At 36.2% G+C, this 19,991-nt stretch overlaps 2 protein-coding genes across 4 annotated transcripts; one reads left to right on the forward strand and one right to left on the reverse strand.

The window, feature by feature from the left end:
* The first annotated feature begins 6,010 nt into the window (after positions 1-6,010).
* Positions 6,011-12,315, forward strand: LOC136811738 (uncharacterized). 3 transcript variants are annotated; one of them, XM_067068356.1, is made up of 11 exons: positions 6,011-6,099; positions 6,822-6,887; positions 6,993-7,251; positions 7,399-7,562; positions 7,706-7,931; positions 8,144-8,537; positions 8,873-9,091; positions 9,212-9,376; positions 9,529-10,056; positions 10,201-10,395; positions 10,590-12,314. In XM_067068356.1, exons 1-11 carry the CDS (start codon positions 6,078-6,080, stop codon positions 12,258-12,260), a joined length of 3,909 nt encoding a protein of 1,302 aa, XP_066924457.1. In that variant the 5' UTR covers positions 6,011-6,077; the 3' UTR covers positions 12,261-12,314. The 3 variants fall into 3 exon arrangements, with proteins under 3 accessions (XP_066924457.1, XP_066924458.1, XP_066924459.1); XM_067068357.1 differs by having other exon boundaries at positions 6,028-6,099; positions 6,561-6,887; positions 10,590-12,315; XM_067068358.1 differs by having other exon boundaries at positions 6,028-6,099; positions 6,566-6,887.
* Positions 12,316-15,899: 3,584 nt separating this feature from the next.
* On the reverse strand, positions 15,900-18,829 carry LOC136811739 (uncharacterized; the record flags this gene model as incomplete). Its single annotated transcript, XM_067068359.1, is given in 4 exon segments — positions 15,900-16,011; positions 16,624-16,761; positions 17,115-17,212; positions 17,860-18,829. Coding segments are annotated over 4 exon segments (492 nt in total). The 3' UTR covers positions 15,900-15,964.
* Positions 18,830-19,991: the final 1,162 nt, after the last annotated feature.

The raw sequence follows: 19,991 nt of genomic DNA on the forward strand, positions 1-19,991 counted from the left end.
CCACTGAAAATAGAAACTAGGGATTTATTGAATATTTCACTAATGGAGTATCAAACTTTTTGTTTTTTGTAATTATTATAAACAGTGCATCACAAAGAGTGATATTTCGATCGCACAGAAGCGCTTCAAAACACCAGCTTTTTTTAGTTTTGTCTCGTTTACCCAAACGCTTCAATCTCGCGTAAGCTAAGGGGTCAAGACTAGAACCCCCAATACGAGACATTTGCCTGACCAAAAAAAAATCATCATCGCCAATTTTGTTAATTGTCAGAATTGTTTACTCACTGGAAATACGCAACTTTGTGAAGTTTCGTTTTTTTCGGCTGTGCTTCATTTTAAAAATAACGAAGATGAAAAGTTACCATCAATCCCGCGAGTAAAAGAAGGTATTCCGACTAGTCTATGAAAAGTGCGCTCGCGCGGCGAATAGAATATCTCGCAAATTAATATATGCATAAAACTGACGAAATCCTTTCTTTTTTATGCTTAGCCTTAGGTGACGTCACTATCGATCATGACTTGATAATGGAGAACCAAATTTGGCAATGCATAATTATTACAAGCGGCCGAGAAAGTTTGTGTGACGCAAAAATAGCGCGATAAACGAAGCGCTAGAAAAACGCCCACTGAAAATTGAAACTAGGAATTTATTGAATATTTTTTACTAATGAAGTATCAAACTTTTTGTTTTTGTAATTATTATAAATTCATAGTTTTTAAATACTATTTTTTGAAAGTCAAAGGACAATTAAAGTGAATTTAAGATGATTGGGTGAATATTGGGCGGACGGGTGTTTTGCACGTTCCGAGATCGGAAATTAGACGAGAGTAAAAGACGAGGGGCGTTTTAGTATGTAATATTAATTCATCATTTCTTTATTTTTATTTTTCGCGAATGCAAAATGAATTTTTGATTTTTGAATTAAGGAAATATAATGTAATAATTATATTTGATTGTCAATGTCAAAAGATATTTCTTTACTTTACGAATAATCTGCTGTGTTGCTTTGCCACTTATATACCCCCGGATTGTTTTAGTAGACACTTCGGTCACGTGAATAAAAACACGCGTATATGTTGAACCCGACTGTGGACTGACCGAAATTGCAATTTACATAAATTATTGTGGAAGTGAACGCTTTTTTAAGACGAATGTTTGGGAAATCAAAAAGACAACTTTTGTAAGGATGTTGAGTTTTGTTTATACTGTATGGCACTTTGTGATGGACCGATAAATTCATACCGTCAACTGCTCTAACTTGGGACTATCTGATAAAACATGAAACGGCAATTCGACCACCACTTCACCAAAACATCCAAAGTCATTTGATTTGAATTAATGAACAGCGCGTATTAATATATCATGTTTATATATCAGGATTAGAAACTAGGCTAGTCTTACATCATTTATCTTTCCCTTTATAACAATACAATGCTGACAAGTTGACACAACACATATGTACACGTACATGTACATTGACAATTGTAAATCCCTTAGAGAAGTTTATATCGAAATCTGCAACAAAAACGTAAGTGGTCTCTTCTACTGATTGCTTCCCAGTGCTCTTTCGCAGCTGTTTATTCCACCAATAGAGGTTGCCGCATTTCAAACAACCCTTCTTTTTGGAACCCACAGTAGCCTCTCAGTGCCTTGCACGACTGGCGGAAAATCCCACCCTTCATATATTTGTTTCAACCTGTGATCCGTGGCTTAGGTTTTTTCTCATCTTCAATTCACTGATAGAAAGCAGGAATTCTATGCGAGAGTTAGATTGTCAACAAAGTGCCGTAAAAAATCATTGAATAACAGAAGAAGTTAAAATCTTAAATATTTTCATTTTGAAGAATAGGTGCAAAAAAGTGAAACATAGAAAAGTTTAATTTTTCATTGCATTAATTGAAATGGGGGATTTGGAAAATTTTCTATGTTTAGTTTTTTGCACAAACCCCTGTAACTATGGGTGGGCACCCTGTTACTAAGATGTTGGCTTGAAATCAAAAATGAAAACACTCAAAACGAAAGTAAAATCGGCCCGTACCCGTACTCGAAATCCTGTAATCTTGATATACCAGTTTAAGTCTAGACTGTCAAGTGTGCCCAATTTTTCAAAAAATATAAAACACCTCTCACAAAATGTGGCCAGCAAACCATAAAGGATAAAGGATATGAATAAAATTACAATATCTAGAGGTACAAAATTATACTACTATATCCATACCTGATGAAATATCCTAGAATGGGTGACACAGGAGCAACGGAAATACTGCATGCATGGACAAACTGACAAAATTTCAAAAAGAAAGCATCCACTCCTCCACCCCAAATGACAACCTCGTTCCCTGCGCATTATCAGCTTTTTGATGCTTACTGATAGCGCTAGATAATACCCTGGCATTGGCTGGTTTTCGAACGCGTAAGATTACGTAATTCAAAAACAAAACGTCAGATTTCATTCGTTCCTGGGTTTGAAACCATTGCATTGCAGTGTAACTTTGTAACGTCAGATTTTTTTATGACGTATTGTTTTGAGAAGTTCCCCCTCTGAGAGGGGGAACTCGCATCAGCCAACACCAGGGTATTCTCTGGCGTCAATCAGTAACGTTAATAAAGCCTGGGATACACGGGGACGAGGTTGCCCAAATGACTTTTTGTTGACGTATCCCGATTTCTCCCAGTCGATACTCTGATTTGCCCGTTTTAGCAAACACTTCCGGCTCCGTTTTCGGCTCCAGAACCTCGGACCTGGACACACGCAGCGGCCTTAAAACGTCACCCTGCCCTGCCTGCGCCCCGCGCTACCGCGCCTTCTTTTCGTCTCGCGTCGATCGTCTCTCATACAGGTGATAAAAATTCAGAGGCCTCCAGGGCTCATCGATCAAAAAAAGAGATTTGGCGTTTGATGAAGTTAGAATGCCCTCGTAATATTGCAGGCAATTTGCCTACTTAAGTAGAGAAGAGGAATCTTCCCCCGGAAAAATTGTACCGTGAGTATCACAACTCGAATAAATATCGTCAATATTTTCTCTGATGAAGACATGGCCTCTGGTACCCAGGGTAGGAAATTTGCCCCATGAAATTTATGTCCAAGTTGGTTCAAGGGATTGAAAACTCCTACAGAGCATGAAGGTACAGAGACTGTCCGAGAATATTCTCATTCATAGGCAAGAGGGCGGGGGGGCTATCTAAAACTCGTACACACAGTCTTTTTCCTGGCTTTTCGATGATTCTAATGGTAGTACTCACGAAAGCATTGTTGCACCAACATCTGGTAGAATCAAAGAGTGGTGCAAGCTGCTTGGGTGTACAAAATTGGAGGTACCCAAAACCTCGTCCCCGTGTATTCCAGTCTCTATTTACGTTACTAATGAACGCCAGAGAATTATTTTTAGCGCTATCAGTAAGCATCAAAAAGCTGATAATACGATGGGAACGAGATAGTGGGTTACCCTGAGTCAGAGGTCTAGTTTTCAGAAAATATATTATCAATTATCCGTTAACCAGCGTCGCATCCGCCAAGTAGAGTGTAGAGAATGGATTAGAAATAACCCTCCTCTCGGACGCGTTTTCGCGCCTTTTTTTTTTTTTTTTTTTTTTTTTTTTTTTTTGTAGCATAGTATTTGCAATGATAAAAAGATCTAAAATAGTACAACGTAATTTTGCTTAATATTGGGGCCATTTTTCTTACCTCTTCCCTTTGCCATCTTTTCCCCAAGCACATCGTGAAACAATGAAACTGTTAAAATCAAATTCATTTGCGACTCTAGTTCGTCAAAGCCGCATAATTTGTAATAAAGGGAAGAAAGGTCCTATTCCGAAGAGTAAAAAGATGATGTAATATTTGAAATGAAAGCACCCGATTGGCCCAAAGTTTATCAAATCGAAAGTGAAACAATATGCCGCGAAACTCACACAAAATGGCGGACGGATGTGCCTGGCTGTAAGGAATTTGGCTGAGAAGGGTTAGGGAGGCTCCTGTTGTGGACTGACTTCTTTATTTTGGATAATGGCTTGGTGGCGGGATGATTCCTTTTTATGCTTCGTGCACTATTGTCTTTTTGATTTACTTTTATTGGAGTAAAAGATTAAATTGCAGTAAGGAAACTCTCCCAAGCCAACCAAGGCGCAAGGGCAGGCAGCACGGCATGGCCATGGGGAGGGAGGACGGGGGGAGGCTGGCAGCAGCCTACCTTCTGCTGAATGCCGCAGCCCAGCCAGTCAGCCCCAATACCAATACACAATTTTTTTTAAACGCTGTGTTAGAAAGTTCGTTCAGTGTACTATAGTTTCATGCATTGGATCTAATAAATTGGAGAAATGTCTCTAATTAAACGCTAGGACTAAGGGCAGGACAGTCTCCATTGGTATCCTCCCTTCTGTTAATGCATTTTTTAACTTCAGCTATTCAGCTACTTTATTATGGAATGGTTTTTTAGGTGGAATGATTTTGGGGTCTCCAAACCAGACGGTACTAATCAATAAATTCGATTATCGAAGTAATTGAACGACCACTTATCAATTAGCAATCAAATTTTGAGCACCAAAATTTCAACAAAATTGTGAGTTTTCGATCACTTTCTTAACCTTAGCTGGTGGGAAAAAGGGCATAATTTGGAGTTGAGTGAGTATTCGATCACAGATAAAATCGATACATAGGTGGTCACTGACCACCTTCGATTACAACCAAACGTTTGATTAGTACCGTCTGGTCCAAACAGAACAGAAGGACTTTTGTTAGGAGACTTTTAGAGGTGTGTGATCAATCTTCTAGTTAATGATTTAACAATAGCCATTTAGCTACATCTAGCCACTATAAAAACAACAATTACACAACAATGTCAATAACAGTATCCTTTGGTCACGGTTCAAACAGGTTCAAAATCATATGTTTTCTCGTGCAAAAAAAGAAGCACTTCAATGTTAGCATAGCAAAAAAACGGGAACCATGATGAAACCGCCATAGCACCGGGCAATCTAATCTCAATCGAATGCAATTTAATCTCAATGGTACGCAATCGAATATCAATCGAATCTGGAAATTGCGGTAATATTCAATTGAGATTTGATTGCATTCGACAATCGAATTTCAATCCAATTGCATGCGCTTTGGTTCAACTGGTTCGAACGCGGTTTCGTTTGATTGAGATTGTCTGGATATGGGTTGGTCTGGCGCGATCAGTAATAGGCAAGATACCTCACTGTTTTTTTTATAATCTGATATACCATCGGCAGATTTGGCTGTGAATGAGTCTGTATCCCGGGGGCACTTAGGCCAAATCCATTATTCAACCTCTGCAAATCTCAGTTATGGGTCAAAATTCAGAAAATTTTAAGCAATTCATAGAATTTTGTATATAATTTCTTTGCTCTGACAGGGTCAAGTTTTTGTGAGAAACTTTTAGTCTTTTGTCCATTTTTTGTCAATAATCAGTATAGTATATTATCTTACAGGTTCAATTTTTAAATCTCCACCTCCCCCTCAGTTGTTCAGGTCAGTGGCTCCCTTTGGTCAGTATTTGGCCGGTATGATATAAAAATATGTTTTTGAAAATATAAGGTTTGACAAAGTTACGAAAATAAATTCCTGAATTCTATCTGAATCTAAAATCACCCTTTATCATTTCATGACACAAAGTTGGAAACATATTCTAAAGAGCTAGAAATTTAATAATTTAATACACTCATACTTACAAGGTATTTCTATTCTTTAGAATAACAAATATGTGTAAGATTTACAACAGGGGATCTTCAATGTTATGTTATTAACTGTAAATTTCAAGTCATCAGGCCTGTAGAACTACAAATCAATTTTGTTTTGCTTAAAGTTAGGTTCAGTTTCTTTAGTTATATTTTTATTATCACGAATTTTGGCAAACTTGTATGAAAGAGAGATCCACAGTAAGTAAAAAGACTAGAAATCTTTAAATCCAATGTTTAAAATGGTTGTTCCAAGTATCAGTAGGTATAATTTTGACTGAATAAAGAAAGGTCAACGTACATATTCTAAAAGCATTTGAAATTTTTCTCTTAGATCTATGCAATGAAAAGTTAGAAATGTCGCACCAGTCAAACAGTAAAAATGAATATTAATGAATCCCAAGGTATGATGATTGATTATTACAATAAGTCAATAATTAATATGCATTTAAAAAGGCTTCAATCTGTTCTTTTATTAAACTAATATATTATATATAGTTTTTTGTATTACTTTTCTTTCCAAAGTCTAATACACTGTACATACTTTTGACACACTGACAAACAAGATTTTACAGACACGACATATTTGATGGAGTGTCCCAGAAACAATCACCCCCTCTGACCCTCTTTGACTCTTGAGAGAAAGTATAATTTTGATAAATTATTGTTGTGAGTTACAAAATATGTTAATTTGATCATGTTTGTTGATAATACTTACATTTCGTTGACAAATGACAAATGGTGAAAAATGCGAGAGAAATCGCATGTCTCTCTCTCTCTCTCTCAGGCAGAAGGGATGATTGTTTATGGGACACTCTAGAATTATTTTTTGGTTAACATTATCTTTATTTCTTTTTATTGACAGAACAGCTGACTGAAATGATCAACATATAACCACCAGGGAGTTGCTCAATAGAATAGATTGATTATTACTTTGTTTTTTTCATGATCATTTTCATTTTTACTAGAATGATTAAAAACTCTTATTGTATACTTTTCTTGTTATTCGCATTTTATAATAATTACTTTTAAATACTTCACAAGGACAGGACTGACATTGACTGACAGTTTAAGTTTGATAACAAAGAGAACAACCTGTTTGAATGTCTGTTTATTTGTTATTTAGAACCTTCTACGAGTGTTGTTGCTGGTGTTAGTGATGTATCACAGCAAGAAAATGTTCCAGACCCAGGTAAATAAATGTAAAATTGGTGACTTTCAATCAATCTATACAAACAGAAATTCCTTTGAATTAACATTATTTTTCAATTGTTAACCTTCTTTTTTTATATATTAGGTACACAGGCTACTCAGGCATTGTTGGCTCACACTGCCCTCATCATAGCAAAATGTTCTGAAGCGGCAACAATTGAAACAACAATGCAAGCTATATTGAAAAAGTCCATGGAAACAAAGGAAAGGAAAGATGAACTACATTTAATGGCAGCAGAAAAAGTGTTACTGTCTCTCTCCTCATATTCACGTTGCACTGAATGTATCTTGTATGCCATGCCATTTGTGTTAGATGTCAATGGGGAAAATAATTTGTATCTGAGGTAAATTTCAAATATTTATAAAAACTTTTTTAACTGATTCTGTTTGGAGGTGAGTATCTAGGAGCAAATTTCAGAATAGGTTCCATTGAATAGAAACTTTTTCATCAACATATACTGTGTAGTTTTTGTTTTTCTTTACTTAATCAGGTGCTTCGAAACTGGGACTTTGAAAGGATTTTTCGCAAAACATTGTAAAGACCTATTCTCAGAAATCATTTCAACGCACAATATCACAAAAGTGCATATCATGAGGATATACAATGATTGGGATGTTCTTGCTTTCAATCATCATAGATCTGAATCGAGCAAAGGTAAGGCAGAAGACTTAGTTTAGCACAAACATACTAAAACCTGGTTAGTTCATATATTTAAAAAGATTGATTCAACAGTCAGGGAGGCTAGGATTGACTTGAACGAAATATTTATTTCGGAACCCCTGTATATTTTACTTTAGGACATGGACCAGACAAAAATGCCAAAATGTTTGAGAAGTTGGTGAATTCAAACAAAGGATCAATTCGGCATTCTTTTGATCGTGCGTACCAATCTCTGAAAAATACGTTTCAAGGCTTTTCTCCAGGCTATGTTGTCTTTTGTGAGCGAATGGCTCGACACACCAAAAAACGAAAAAGGAAGATTGATGAGTCCGGTGAGCTTGACAATATCAATGAAAATCATCAGTAAGTCCATTAAATTGAATATTTCATCGATTCAAAATTTGACGGTAAATTGATTAATACTGTGTCATAATATCGCTCGTTTTTCGATCTTTTTAAAGCTACAAAGAAAATCTAAAAAGAAAGCTTTGTCCTATTTCCAGTTTGTTTCAGCTGTTTTATTGTATAAAAACAGGTATAAAAGTCTACGATTTAACTTTTGTCTTTTACTTCAGATATTTCAAACTGGATGGTCTTGGTAATATAAATCAATGGTCCACAGCAATCACTGATTATAGGCTGAACCGTCCATTTAAACCTTACTGTGAGCTCCAAGATTTGGTACAGAAATTTGGGGATTTGGATGAGTTAAGCTTAAAAGATCAATTTGAAATCCTGTCTTCTTGTCCCAACCTACACAAATGGGTAGTACGACCAGATTCTGGAGGTGTCAAACTGTACCAGTACTTCGTTCCAAATGGTCGATCTCCAAGAAATTTGATACTGGGAGAAATGGAAAACGAAAACGTCGAAGACGGCTTAATCAATATCAAAAGCATTGTTACAATGGTATTGGCTGAGAAGTACAAACTTCTTCAACCATTGTCTTTCAAAAAAACAAACAAAAAAGTATGTTTTTCTTTCGCGACAAGTTTCTTTTTAAAAAATAATCCTCACCTCGAATTGTATTAAATATATTAAAATAAATTTTTATAAAGGACTCAAAGTTCGCAATATGACGGCGACATCACCATTCATCCCCGCGGTCGAGGCAATAGATTCAACTTTAGCCTGCCAGCTATCACGGTCTCTCATGGCAGAATTACTAACACGTACTTCCGTGGTTTACTCCCATGGTGGTAATGTTTTGGAAAAAGGCTCGTAAATGTCCGTTATTTATAGAAAAGGGGTATACTATATACAAGTATATAATGTAATATTAATACTACGTTTACAATTTACAGGCATCCTATCAACGAAAAAGGGTCAACAGGGAGACTATTCTGGACCAATTAGGAGCAACAGAGGAATCTTTCGAGCTGCCCATGACGATCAAATGTTCCCTTTATCAAGAGTTCAAAAGGAATCTTTATAACGACGGTATCATTTTGTGGCGTGAACATAATGCCAAATGCCAAGTGGTAGTTATGAATAACTATGATTCTGATACTGGTTCTTTTGAGGTAAAAGTTTTACCCGCTGGTCTAGTTCGTGTCATTCCTAAATTTTTGTTTATTATTCTAAAGAGAAAAATCAGGTAAGAATATCTCCTTAAACATTGATTTATACAATTCCATTTTCAGTTTAATGATTTTGTTGCCGTTACGCGTACTGTCCGTCCTGGTGGAATCATCAATTTCGAATGTTCTTGCGGAACCCATGCAGCCTTAGCTTCGGCAGTGAATTTCAGCGACTGGGATGGTATTAAGTGTTGTCATGCTCGCGTCTTTGCTGATATCATTGAGGAGGTAAAGAACTATATGATGAAATTTCAATTTTGATTGGATTATTTTAGTTTGTTTTCTCGCGCAATCTGATCATGATCACTTCTAGTGGAATGTAATATATCGTATTGAATAACATAATATTTGACTAAATAGTCAGTGTCATTTCTTCATAGTTTTCGATTGATTATGTCCAACAAAACGAACACGGGTATGGTGCCCCTCAACTGATGCCTAATTCTAACACCGAAAGTGTTGCATCAGTAAAGATCAGCAATGGATTAAAATCTGTGATCCAAGACGTAATTCCTTTGCACAGTGTTATGGACATTGAGAAATTCTCCGTTAGATCGCCAGTCGGACATCAGTTTATCCACGTATACACAGATAATCGTTCCAAACGTGTATACGTAAAGTGTATGTCTGGTTTGTGCTCGTTGGCGAACAGCAAGAAGATCAAGCTCAGGACCATGGAAGAAGTTGACAAGTTGTGCCCACATCTGTTAGTGTTTAAGAGTTACATCGATGAGAATTGGGATAAACACCGCCTTCTTCGTCTTCTCCGGACGCAACTAGATACTGATACTGATACTGATGACGAACAACAGTTAGATGACGTAACTGATCCTGATTTTGATGCTGCTCTTGCTGTTCTTCACCTTGACGACACTCCTGGCGATGTAACAGATAATTCAGAAAATAAAGTAAGATTAAGTTTCATATTCATTATTCAAAATTTTTCGTTTTCTACTGTATGTTTTAAATCTATATTCAGTTTTTTACTCTATCATAAATGCAAAAAAAGTTTTTATTTAAGTTAACTGTTTGAATTTAAAATCTTTTTAAAGGTAATCGACGGATTCGATCCAGAAACACTTACTTGGAAATTTCACTCGAAGTTTGGTCGAATCGTAAATGCTGACCCTTTTGACGAAAACTTGATTACCAGTACAATCAAACGTACAGAATTTTTCTTAATGGCTTTAAACAATCAACCTGTAGAATTCCATCCGAGATGCGACTCAGATCAATGTGCTTGCGAGGTAATCATACTTCAAGAAGAAAAGTAATCATAATAATATGATTCTGCTTCAAAACTAGACTGTTTTTATAACTGAGAGTCTTACTTTATTTTAACTAACTCGTTAATCACACGACAAGACACGCTGACCGAGATGATATAGAGTTCCCATGCTTATAAAGTGTACTTTGCATTCTACTTTTTATATTTTGACAGGTTCCTTGGATGAGAAATTCGGAAGGACAGCTTGTGTACGTGCCAGACGGAAAAACAACATTGTACACCAGAGATCGTACTATCGACTGCGATTTATTCAAATTGGTCTGTTCAACTGGGAAATGCTGCCTACGATGGGATGGATTGTTCGAGAATATTTTCCGAATCTCCCAACAAATCTGTATTGTCGAGGAACTGTGCTGGGAGTACATAGACATGGTGTGCACCTCCAAGACTACGTTTGCTAGTTTTCGCCAATGCATAGACAACAATTACAAGCGCCACCGGTCGCCGAAATATTTCATGTCAGCGAAAACATTCTTAAAATTATTTTTTTCATGGGCAAGTCATCAACCACGAGACTTGAACAGGCAGTGCAATTGGTGTGGAGAGTCTCCACAAGTTCTTGCATGTGATGCCACGAAAATCGGTATCTTGTCTCAAAACATCGACATCAACCCAATCGAGGCATGTGAGTCCAGACAAGTCCTTCCAACAGAAACGAGGCGAAACAATAGGTGTTTTCTAGCCTTTTCCCCGAAATCAAAAGACGAATCGGACGAGCAGTACAAAAATAGATTAAGAACAATACGGGACTCGAGAAACTATTTAAAAACCTGGACATCGAATTCAACCGAGGACAAATTAACCCCCCTCGAGCACCTTGATTGCCGTAAGCAGCTGTTGAGTGTTTTACCGCAAAAAGTAAAACCATTCTTTTCGAGGTACATCAACCAACAGATGAGTATTGTTCAACTCAAGGCTGCGAAACGAGTAATGCATTTGTTGAGTTTCGATGCACCTGTGAGAGCCTTTTTACCGAAGCAACTGGTTCCCATTATGGAAACTATGGTAATGGAGAAGCATGCTCGAACTGGTTTGTTGCGGGAGTGTCAAAAGTTCAACATTGCTCTAAGCAATCTTCTCGCTGCCTTCAATGATAGATTCCTCGACTCTGACGTTTTGTCCCTTATCGAATACCTTTTGGAAAGAGTTCGTTCGGTTCCAGAACCCGATATTCCACCCTGTGAAGTCATACCGAACGATCCCTCAAAATCAGGACGCTTTTATTACTTCAGAAAGGATGGAGCACAGATTAGAAAAAACCGTAATTTCGAAATTGGAAAAGGCAAAATCCACGACGACGAGCCGACAACGTCAAGCTGCAGCAAAAGATATCCCATCGTTGCTCCACGAGGCACCTCCTTTCTTTTTCTGTGGTTTTGCCCAGCACATGGTTTTTGTTACGGAGGGCATATTGTGAACGGCAGTGAAGGCAGAAAGGATGCGGCCTGCTCCCTATTTCAGTTTTTGGAGACAGCTCCTGAAGGTTTATTCTATGATTTTGCTTGTGGTTTTGAGGAGTACTCACTGAATCGTGAATCGGGCTACTTCTCAAACACAAGATTTTTTCACGATCTATTCCACAGATATGGTCATAATTGTTCGCCTATGTACAGCACCAAATCTTTGATTGGCATGACGTACAACACAAGTATATGCGAACAATTTAATAGTTTCCTGCAATGCGTGAAAGCCTCGTGCAAGCACATGTCGCAGGAACACTTCGTATTTTACGTTAAATTTTTCATAGACATTTGGAACACCAAAAAAAAAAAACAAGTTTTAAGAAAGAACAAATTACGTGTTGCCCTGGCTGGTTCAAAGTAGTTTATTTTTGATAGTTTGTAATTGTTTAAAAACGAATGCTTGAGCTATTCCCTCTATTCTCTCCTTCGCTTAAATCTTTGTTTTCTTCTGTGTTGAGGCTTTACAAAAAGGTGCTTATTCCGATATTCAGAAATTCAGTTTTGTAAAGTACTTTCATGTAAAACTTTGGCTGAATCGTGAAGGGAGGGAATGCAGGCTATTTATCAACCGTTGTATTTAATATTTACTTATATACTTACTTATCCGAAGTTCTATTTTGAAATCGTTATTTTAACGCTTAGAGCGTTTTCTGTACAAGGGATTTGCCAACAGTTTTATTCTATTTCAACTTAAATTTCTTCTTTGTGGAGTATTGTTTATTTTCGCGTCTTGCGTTTTTTTTTGTCATTTCGTTGCACCCGAGATGTTTGGTTTCGTTCTTATAGTTTATCCTATGCGTCATTTTCTTCTCTGTACATTTATTATTTCGTCATAGACATCAATATATCAAATTAGTTTATTTCGCAGCTCCTAAATTTTCATGATGATATTTTTATCTTATCTATAATTGTCAAAATTAATATTTTGTCTATGTTGTGTCGGGAACATGAAGATCCTTGTAAAGATTACCATTTTCAGGCTAACCGAGTCATTAGGTAAACTGTCGAAGTAATGACAGTTACTCTATATTTTACTCTTTTAGCCTGAACATGTAAATAAAGAAAAATAAAAATTAGTTGTCTTTAATTGAAGTGACTTTGTTTAACACTGGTAGACTCGTATCCAGGGATATTGAGGGTAAATTTTACTGATTCTCCCCAACTGGATTACTACAGCTTTAGATAACATTTGGCCCATAGGGGTATGAACTATTTCGAGAAAACGAAAACTCAAAAAAATGCGGCTTGATTCTCCCCAACTGGCTAACTACAGCCTTGATAACATTTGGCCCATAGGGGTATTAAGTCATTTCGAGAAAACGAAAACTCAAAAAAAAATGCGACTTGATTCTCCCCAACTGGCTTACTACAGCCTTAGATAACATTTGGCCGATAGGGGTATGAACTATTTCGAAAAAATGAAAACTCAAAAAAATGCGGATTGATTCTCCCCAACTGGATTACTACAGCTTTAGATAACATTTGGCCAATAGGGGTATGAACTATTTCGAAAAAATGAAAACTCAAAAAAAATGCGGATTGATTTACCCCAACTGGCTAACTACAGCCTTAGATAACATTTGGCCGATAGGGGTATAAGTCATTTCGAGAAAACGAAAACTCAAAATAATGCGGCTTGATTCTCCCCAACTGGCTTACTACACAGCCTTAGATAACATTTGGCCGATAGGGGTATAAGTCATTTCGAGAAAACGAAAACTCAAAATAATGCGGCTTGATTCTCCCCAACTGGCTTACTACAGCCTTAGATAACATTTGGCCGATAGGGGTATAAGTCATTTCGAGAAAACGAAAACTCAAAAAAATGCGGCTTGATTTCTCCCAACTGGCTTACTACAGCCTTAGATAACATTTGGCCGATAGGGGTATAAGTCATTTCGAGAAAACGAAAACTCAAAAAAAATGCGGCTTGATTCTCCCCAACTGGCTTACTACAGCCTTAGATAACATTTGGCTGATAGGGGTATGAACCATTTCGAAAAAATGAAAACTCAAAAAAAATGCGGATTGATTTACCCCAACTGGCTACTACTACAGCCTTAGATAACATTTGGCCGATAGGGGTATAAGAAGTCATTTCGAGAAAACGAAAACTCAAAATAATGCGGCTTGATTCTCCCCAACTGGCTTACTACAGCCTTAGATAACATTTGGCCGATAGGGGTATGAGTCATTTCGAAAAAATGAAAACTCAAAAAAAATGCGGATTGATTCTCCCCAACTGGATTACTACAGCTTTAGATAACATTTGATAACATTTGGCCCATAGGGGTATAAGTCATTTCGAGAAAACGAAAACTCAAAATAATGCGGCTTGATTCTCCCCAACTGGCTTACTACAGCCTTAGATAACATTTGGCCGATAGGGGTATGAGTCATTTCGAAAAAATGAAAACTCAAAAAAAATGCGGATTGATTCTCCCCAACTGGATTACTACAGCCTTAGATAACATTTGGCTGATAGGGGTATGAACCATTTCGAAAAAATGAAAACTCAAAAAAAATGCGGATTGATTTACCCCAACTGGCTAACTACAGCCTTAGATAACATTTGGCCGATAGGGGTATAAGTCATTTCGAGAAAACGAAAACTCAAAAAAAATGCGGCTTGATTCTCCCCAACTGGCTTACTACAGCCTTAGATAACATTTGGCTGATAGGGGTATGAACCATTTCGAAAAAATGAAAACTCAAAATAATGCCGCTTGATTCTCCCCAACTGGCTTACTACAGCCTTAGATAACATTTGGCTGATAGGGGTATGAGTCATTTCGAAAAAATGAAAACTCAAAAAAAATGCGGATTGATTCTCCCCAACTGGATTACTACAGCTTTAGATAACATTTGGCCCATAGGGGTATGAACTATTTCGAAAAAATGAAAACTCAAAAAAAATGCGGCTTGATTCTCCCCAACTGGCTTACTACAGCTTTAGATAACATTTGGCCCATAGGGGTATGAACTATTTCGAAAAAATGAAAACTCAAAAAAAATACGGATTGATTTACCCCAACTGGCTAACTACAGCCTTAGATAACATTTGGCCGATAGGGGTATAAGTCATTTCGATAGAAAACGAAAACTCAAAATAATGCGGCTTGATTCTCCCGAACTGGCTAACTACAGCCTTAGACAACATTTGGCCGATAGCGATAGGGGTATAAGTCATTTCGAGAAAACGAAAACTCAAAATAATGCGGCTTGATTCTCCCCAACTGGCTAACTACAGCCTTAGATTAGATAACATTTGGCCCATAGGGGTATGAACTATTTCGAAAAAAATGCGGATTGATTTACCTCAACTGGATTATTTACAGCCTTAGATAACATTTGGCCGATAGGGGTATGAGCTATTTCGAGAAAATTCGGATTGATTCTCCCCAACTGGCTAATTATAGTCTTGCGTCTAGGGGAGAATGATAGCACGCCAGTTATCAAATTTCGGAGGAGGACTGAAATCACGAAAGTTTAAATCAAATGTGCTTTTGCACGGAGACGTGCAAATATGTTTTTTTGTAGACGATTTCTTCGAATAACTGAGGGGAATTTAGCCTAGATCTGGTCCAACGGGGACTAGAAACCACTTTGAAGAATTGAAAATTCAAATAACCAAATTTCGAATACCTCAGAGAGTTTTTGCCTGAGTCGAGTAAGGAAATCCAAGGGGAAAGAGACCTGACTACGAATAACCGAAAATTTTGAATAAGTGCAGGTTCGAACAAATGGGAGTCTACTGTACAGCTTTGGATAAAATTTAACCGATTAATTTCGGAGGCTAAAGGAAAACAATCAGATACTATTGAACATGGTGTAAACCATCCAAATAAATCTCAAGAAATCTCTTACAAAAACAATAGAAAAAGAATCCATAAAAATATACGAAAAACCGCAAAATAGCCCCCAAAATGGATCGACGTGATGTACACAATTATGAAAATAAATTACACCATGATCAAAAGTTTTAAAGAGACTAACAGCGTGTTATTTCAGAAATTGTTTCTTTTTCGTAAAGATATAAAATGTTTGTGTATATAAAACTCTTTATCATAATTCCGGTAGTATGACTCTTCGAACTCGTGTGATATCCAGATCTGTCGAATGAAAAAATAAAGATTACAAAAGTCAGCTTCCTTGAAACAACGGAAAAAGAGAGTACGTTTGATACTCTTTTAGTGTTTGTTGTTGGGGAGGGTCTAATAACAGGGTCTAATAACATCACATAACAGGGAGGCCTGCATTTTAGAAAAAAAATAAGTACTTTGTTTTACATCATTGATGTTATGTGTCGACACATAACACCAAACTTGTAGTATTGATATGGTTTAAAATATTAAATCTAAATCTAACATGTATCATTTTGAAACTTTTTTTGTACGTACACGTATGTTTTTAAAATATCGGTAGGAAAAGGATACATCATTGGCATTAATCACATCAAGCAAATCAAAATAGAGTGAGACCTATTTATGCTATCTATCATTTATGTTCGAGAAAAGCAACCAAAGGTTTTACTTTAATCAGCTTTAATTATACAAACTTTCGCGAGCAGAAACTTTCGCGATTTTCACAAATTGGCCTTTTTCGCGAAAGTAAATGTCATAAATTTCGACCTCGCAAAACTTTCTTTCTGCTCGCGATAGCTTGTACGCCTAATGCATTCTACGTTGAAGTGAAAGAATACAGAAGCGGAATATTTAACAAACCTTTTTTAGGACTTGGACTAATGATTCCAGGATAAAAAGGCGAAGAAAGTGATACATCAGAGTCGAGAACACTTCTTTCGCCATCGCTTTCTTCATCACTTGTGAGATTTTGATTCACTTTCTCGCTATCGCTAGCATCTATAATCAATAAAGGAAAAACATTTCTGGAAAAAAATAGGATTTTTTCAGGCTTCAAAAGAATTCCTCAGAGTGATATGTCGGTGTTACACTCTGAAATGATTTAAGTATTTCAATACACGGTTTTACACGACGAGAATTTGAATTTCTATAAGAATTTGGCCTGAAATTTAGCCAAAAACTAAGAAGAAGACGAGACTAGTCCAGGGTATACAATTCTTTTTCTTTTTGAGCTTGAATTTTGTCGTATTGGGACCTGATTTTAACGACTATTTTTCTAGTCTACGAGTTCTGCCCAGTTTATTTCAGCATAAGTTTTTGTGTGCCAATCATTAAAGATCGAATTGTCATACCTTTTCCAAATATATCTAACTCAGTTACGGCTGGACCCAATGATTGGCTTTGTGAGCAGCTTGAAAACGGTTGGTCTTCTATGCATACATCTGGTTTGCTAAACAAGACAAATGAATAACGATGCTTAAAGATTTTAAACGAGTTATAAACAAATTCCCCAGAAAATTCAGCTCCCCCTTTTCACTTAGCGCCCTCCAGAAAATTCGATTCATGATAGCCCCCCCCCCAGACTTTCTCGGCTTTAACCATCAAAGGCTGTTGTCATACATTAAAGTTCAATGAATGCTTAAAAATCTTTCTCATTTATTCAAATACATGTTTTTTTTTTTAAGAAGCAAGTGACTGCCCCTACATCAGGCTCGCATTATGCTTAGCATTCTATTGTTCTCAAACAATAGAGCCATTGTTTAGGTACCAAAAACTGAGCCTGCATATGCTTATAAACGTTATGCTTATAAAAGAAAAAACATGTATACATTATGAGGTACTAAATACCTAGACACTATGGCTTATAATGAATTAAAAATATAAAATAAAAATACAAATGGCAAATATCTAAATACTGAAGGTAAAATGGATTGTGACCAGTTTAAAAAAATAAAATCTTAAAATCCTGCAGCCCCCATGAAAGATCAGGTCACCCCTTTTACCTCATACCCCGCCCACTTTTGCCTTCATAGGGTTCATAGGCCGATTAAAAAGAAACGAGATGGTCAGACGTTCATAAACTTAATTTGATAGTACCTTTTAGCATAATATTCCCTCTTCGTCATACCAGCGTGACAGTTTTTTAAATGTCGGGTAAGATCCGTTTGAGGTTGCATATAGTGTATACACCCCTTTAGGCTACATAGCTCAATTTTCCTACTTTTCATATGATATTTACCCTTATTTTTCTGTACGACACTACTGAGCTGAGACGGAGGTAATTTTTTATGAGATACCAACGTCATATTATGAGCGCGCCCGAGGTGTCCTTTTAAATCTTTAATCCATTTGTGGTAGAATCTACACGAGAGTACGCGGCAATGACCAGAATTCAAACCTCTTTTTTACCTAAAAAGATACAGAAAATAATACACAATGAGCGTCGCAATTCTTAATTTTTCCCGAACTTAAGTGACTTTTAAGTTTTGAAGATATTAAAAGATGATTTTACTTGAATATGCCACGAAAATTCGTCTCAAAAATTTAGATTTTTTCCCTGTGCAATTTACTTCTTCACAACCATTCAATAACATAGAAGTTGTCTGAGAAGAACCCTCTTCGGCCAAAATTTGAGGTTCAGTGTTATTCTTGAAAAACTCTTAAAAATTTCTCGATATTGAGCCTTGTGACTCTTGAAAAAGAATTCTTTACAAAAAACTATGTATGCTTTGTTGGTAAGATATCTGATTCAATAAACGCCAATATTTATAATATCAATGTTTGTCAGAGCAAGAATTTCTAGATTTGAAACTTTAGCTTGTAATCTGAGAATCACTTGACTTCTTCTCTATCAAAAAAGCAAACAAATTACTTACAATTGGACCGCCTAACTTGTATTTTCCTGATCTCATTTTACTTGATCAAATTAATCATTTACACTTAAAAATACATGTCATATAATTGTCATATTAAAGTATATTTCAAAAATACTTATTCAATTAAAAAATTATGACACAAAGTCTTCAGCTAGTTAAGTGTAAAAAAGGCTGTCTTTCGCTGTTTTTTGGTGTTTTTTCAGAGTCAATCAGTGATGAGCTTTGTGCAATATCTTTTGACTGAATAAATATTTTTGAAAAGTTTTTTTCACAGTAATGATATGTTGTAAGATTCAAGAATCCCCTGTAAAAATGGTGATTATATCACAATTCTACCAGGAGTTGGTTTTTTTTCTTTTTCATTTTTCATCTCCATTTTGAATTTTTTTTGTTGATAATATCCCACTCACGATAATCTTTTCAATGCGCATAAAATCGCTATCTAGCTCAAAGTATATCAACTTATTAACTGATAAAATTATCCTTGTAATAACATGCACTATCAGAGTCTGAATTTTTTATTATTTATTTATTTATTCCAAATTATTGTGAAAATAAATTGAGGGAAATTGAGGATGGTAAAAGTGTTAAAAAAGTTATATTCTCCTCGATATCTCTCTCGAGAGTCTCTTTCAATGAATTTGGAAGTATATAAAATAATTAGTCAGTTCAGCTACTTTGATTTTTGGCAACACAAAAATGCACAAATTTGAGAATTTGTGGTTTGATATTCTTTGAGAGAGGGAAAAATGTCAAAATTCACGCCCAGCTCCATTCTCCATGCAGACCATTTACACTCTTCTGATTAGCCCAAAGTCTGCCAATTTTCACAGTTACACATTTGCTGTATACATCAACCCTAACAACAAGTTCACATTCTACTGATTCAGAAGTTCACTCAGTCCAGCTCAATCCAAATTCTAGAAATCCCAAATTAAAGTGAGAAATTTGAACTTGGAAAATTTGTGTTTACACAAGCTAGCCATTAAACTAAAATCATTTAGAGCAGACTAGAAGGAGACCCATAGTTGAACTAAATTCTTTTATTATGATTGACCACTTGACACATGGCAAATGACAGGTTTCCTTTACATACCATGGTCATTTTATTCTAGACTCAATCCTGATCCTCAATATGGACTCCTTAGTGGAAATTCTAAAATTTGGATTATATTATACATGGTATGAAACTTGGACCTAAGGAAAGGACTCTGTATGATGTGAAAGATCTGGGAGCTGGCTGATCTTTGAATTTTGTTCAACTTTTATATCTTTTTCATCTGCTATTTACTACTGGATTAATAATAGTTTTCATTTCATTTTATAATCTTGGATCCTTTGACCTTTTTTCAT

The sequence above is a fragment of the Clytia hemisphaerica genome, unplaced genomic scaffold, assembly GCF_902728285.1.
Source record: "Clytia hemisphaerica strain Z4C2 unplaced genomic scaffold, Clytia hemisphaerica genome assembly, whole genome shotgun sequence".
NCBI classification, from domain to species: Eukaryota; Metazoa; Cnidaria; class Hydrozoa; order Leptothecata; family Clytiidae; genus Clytia; species Clytia hemisphaerica.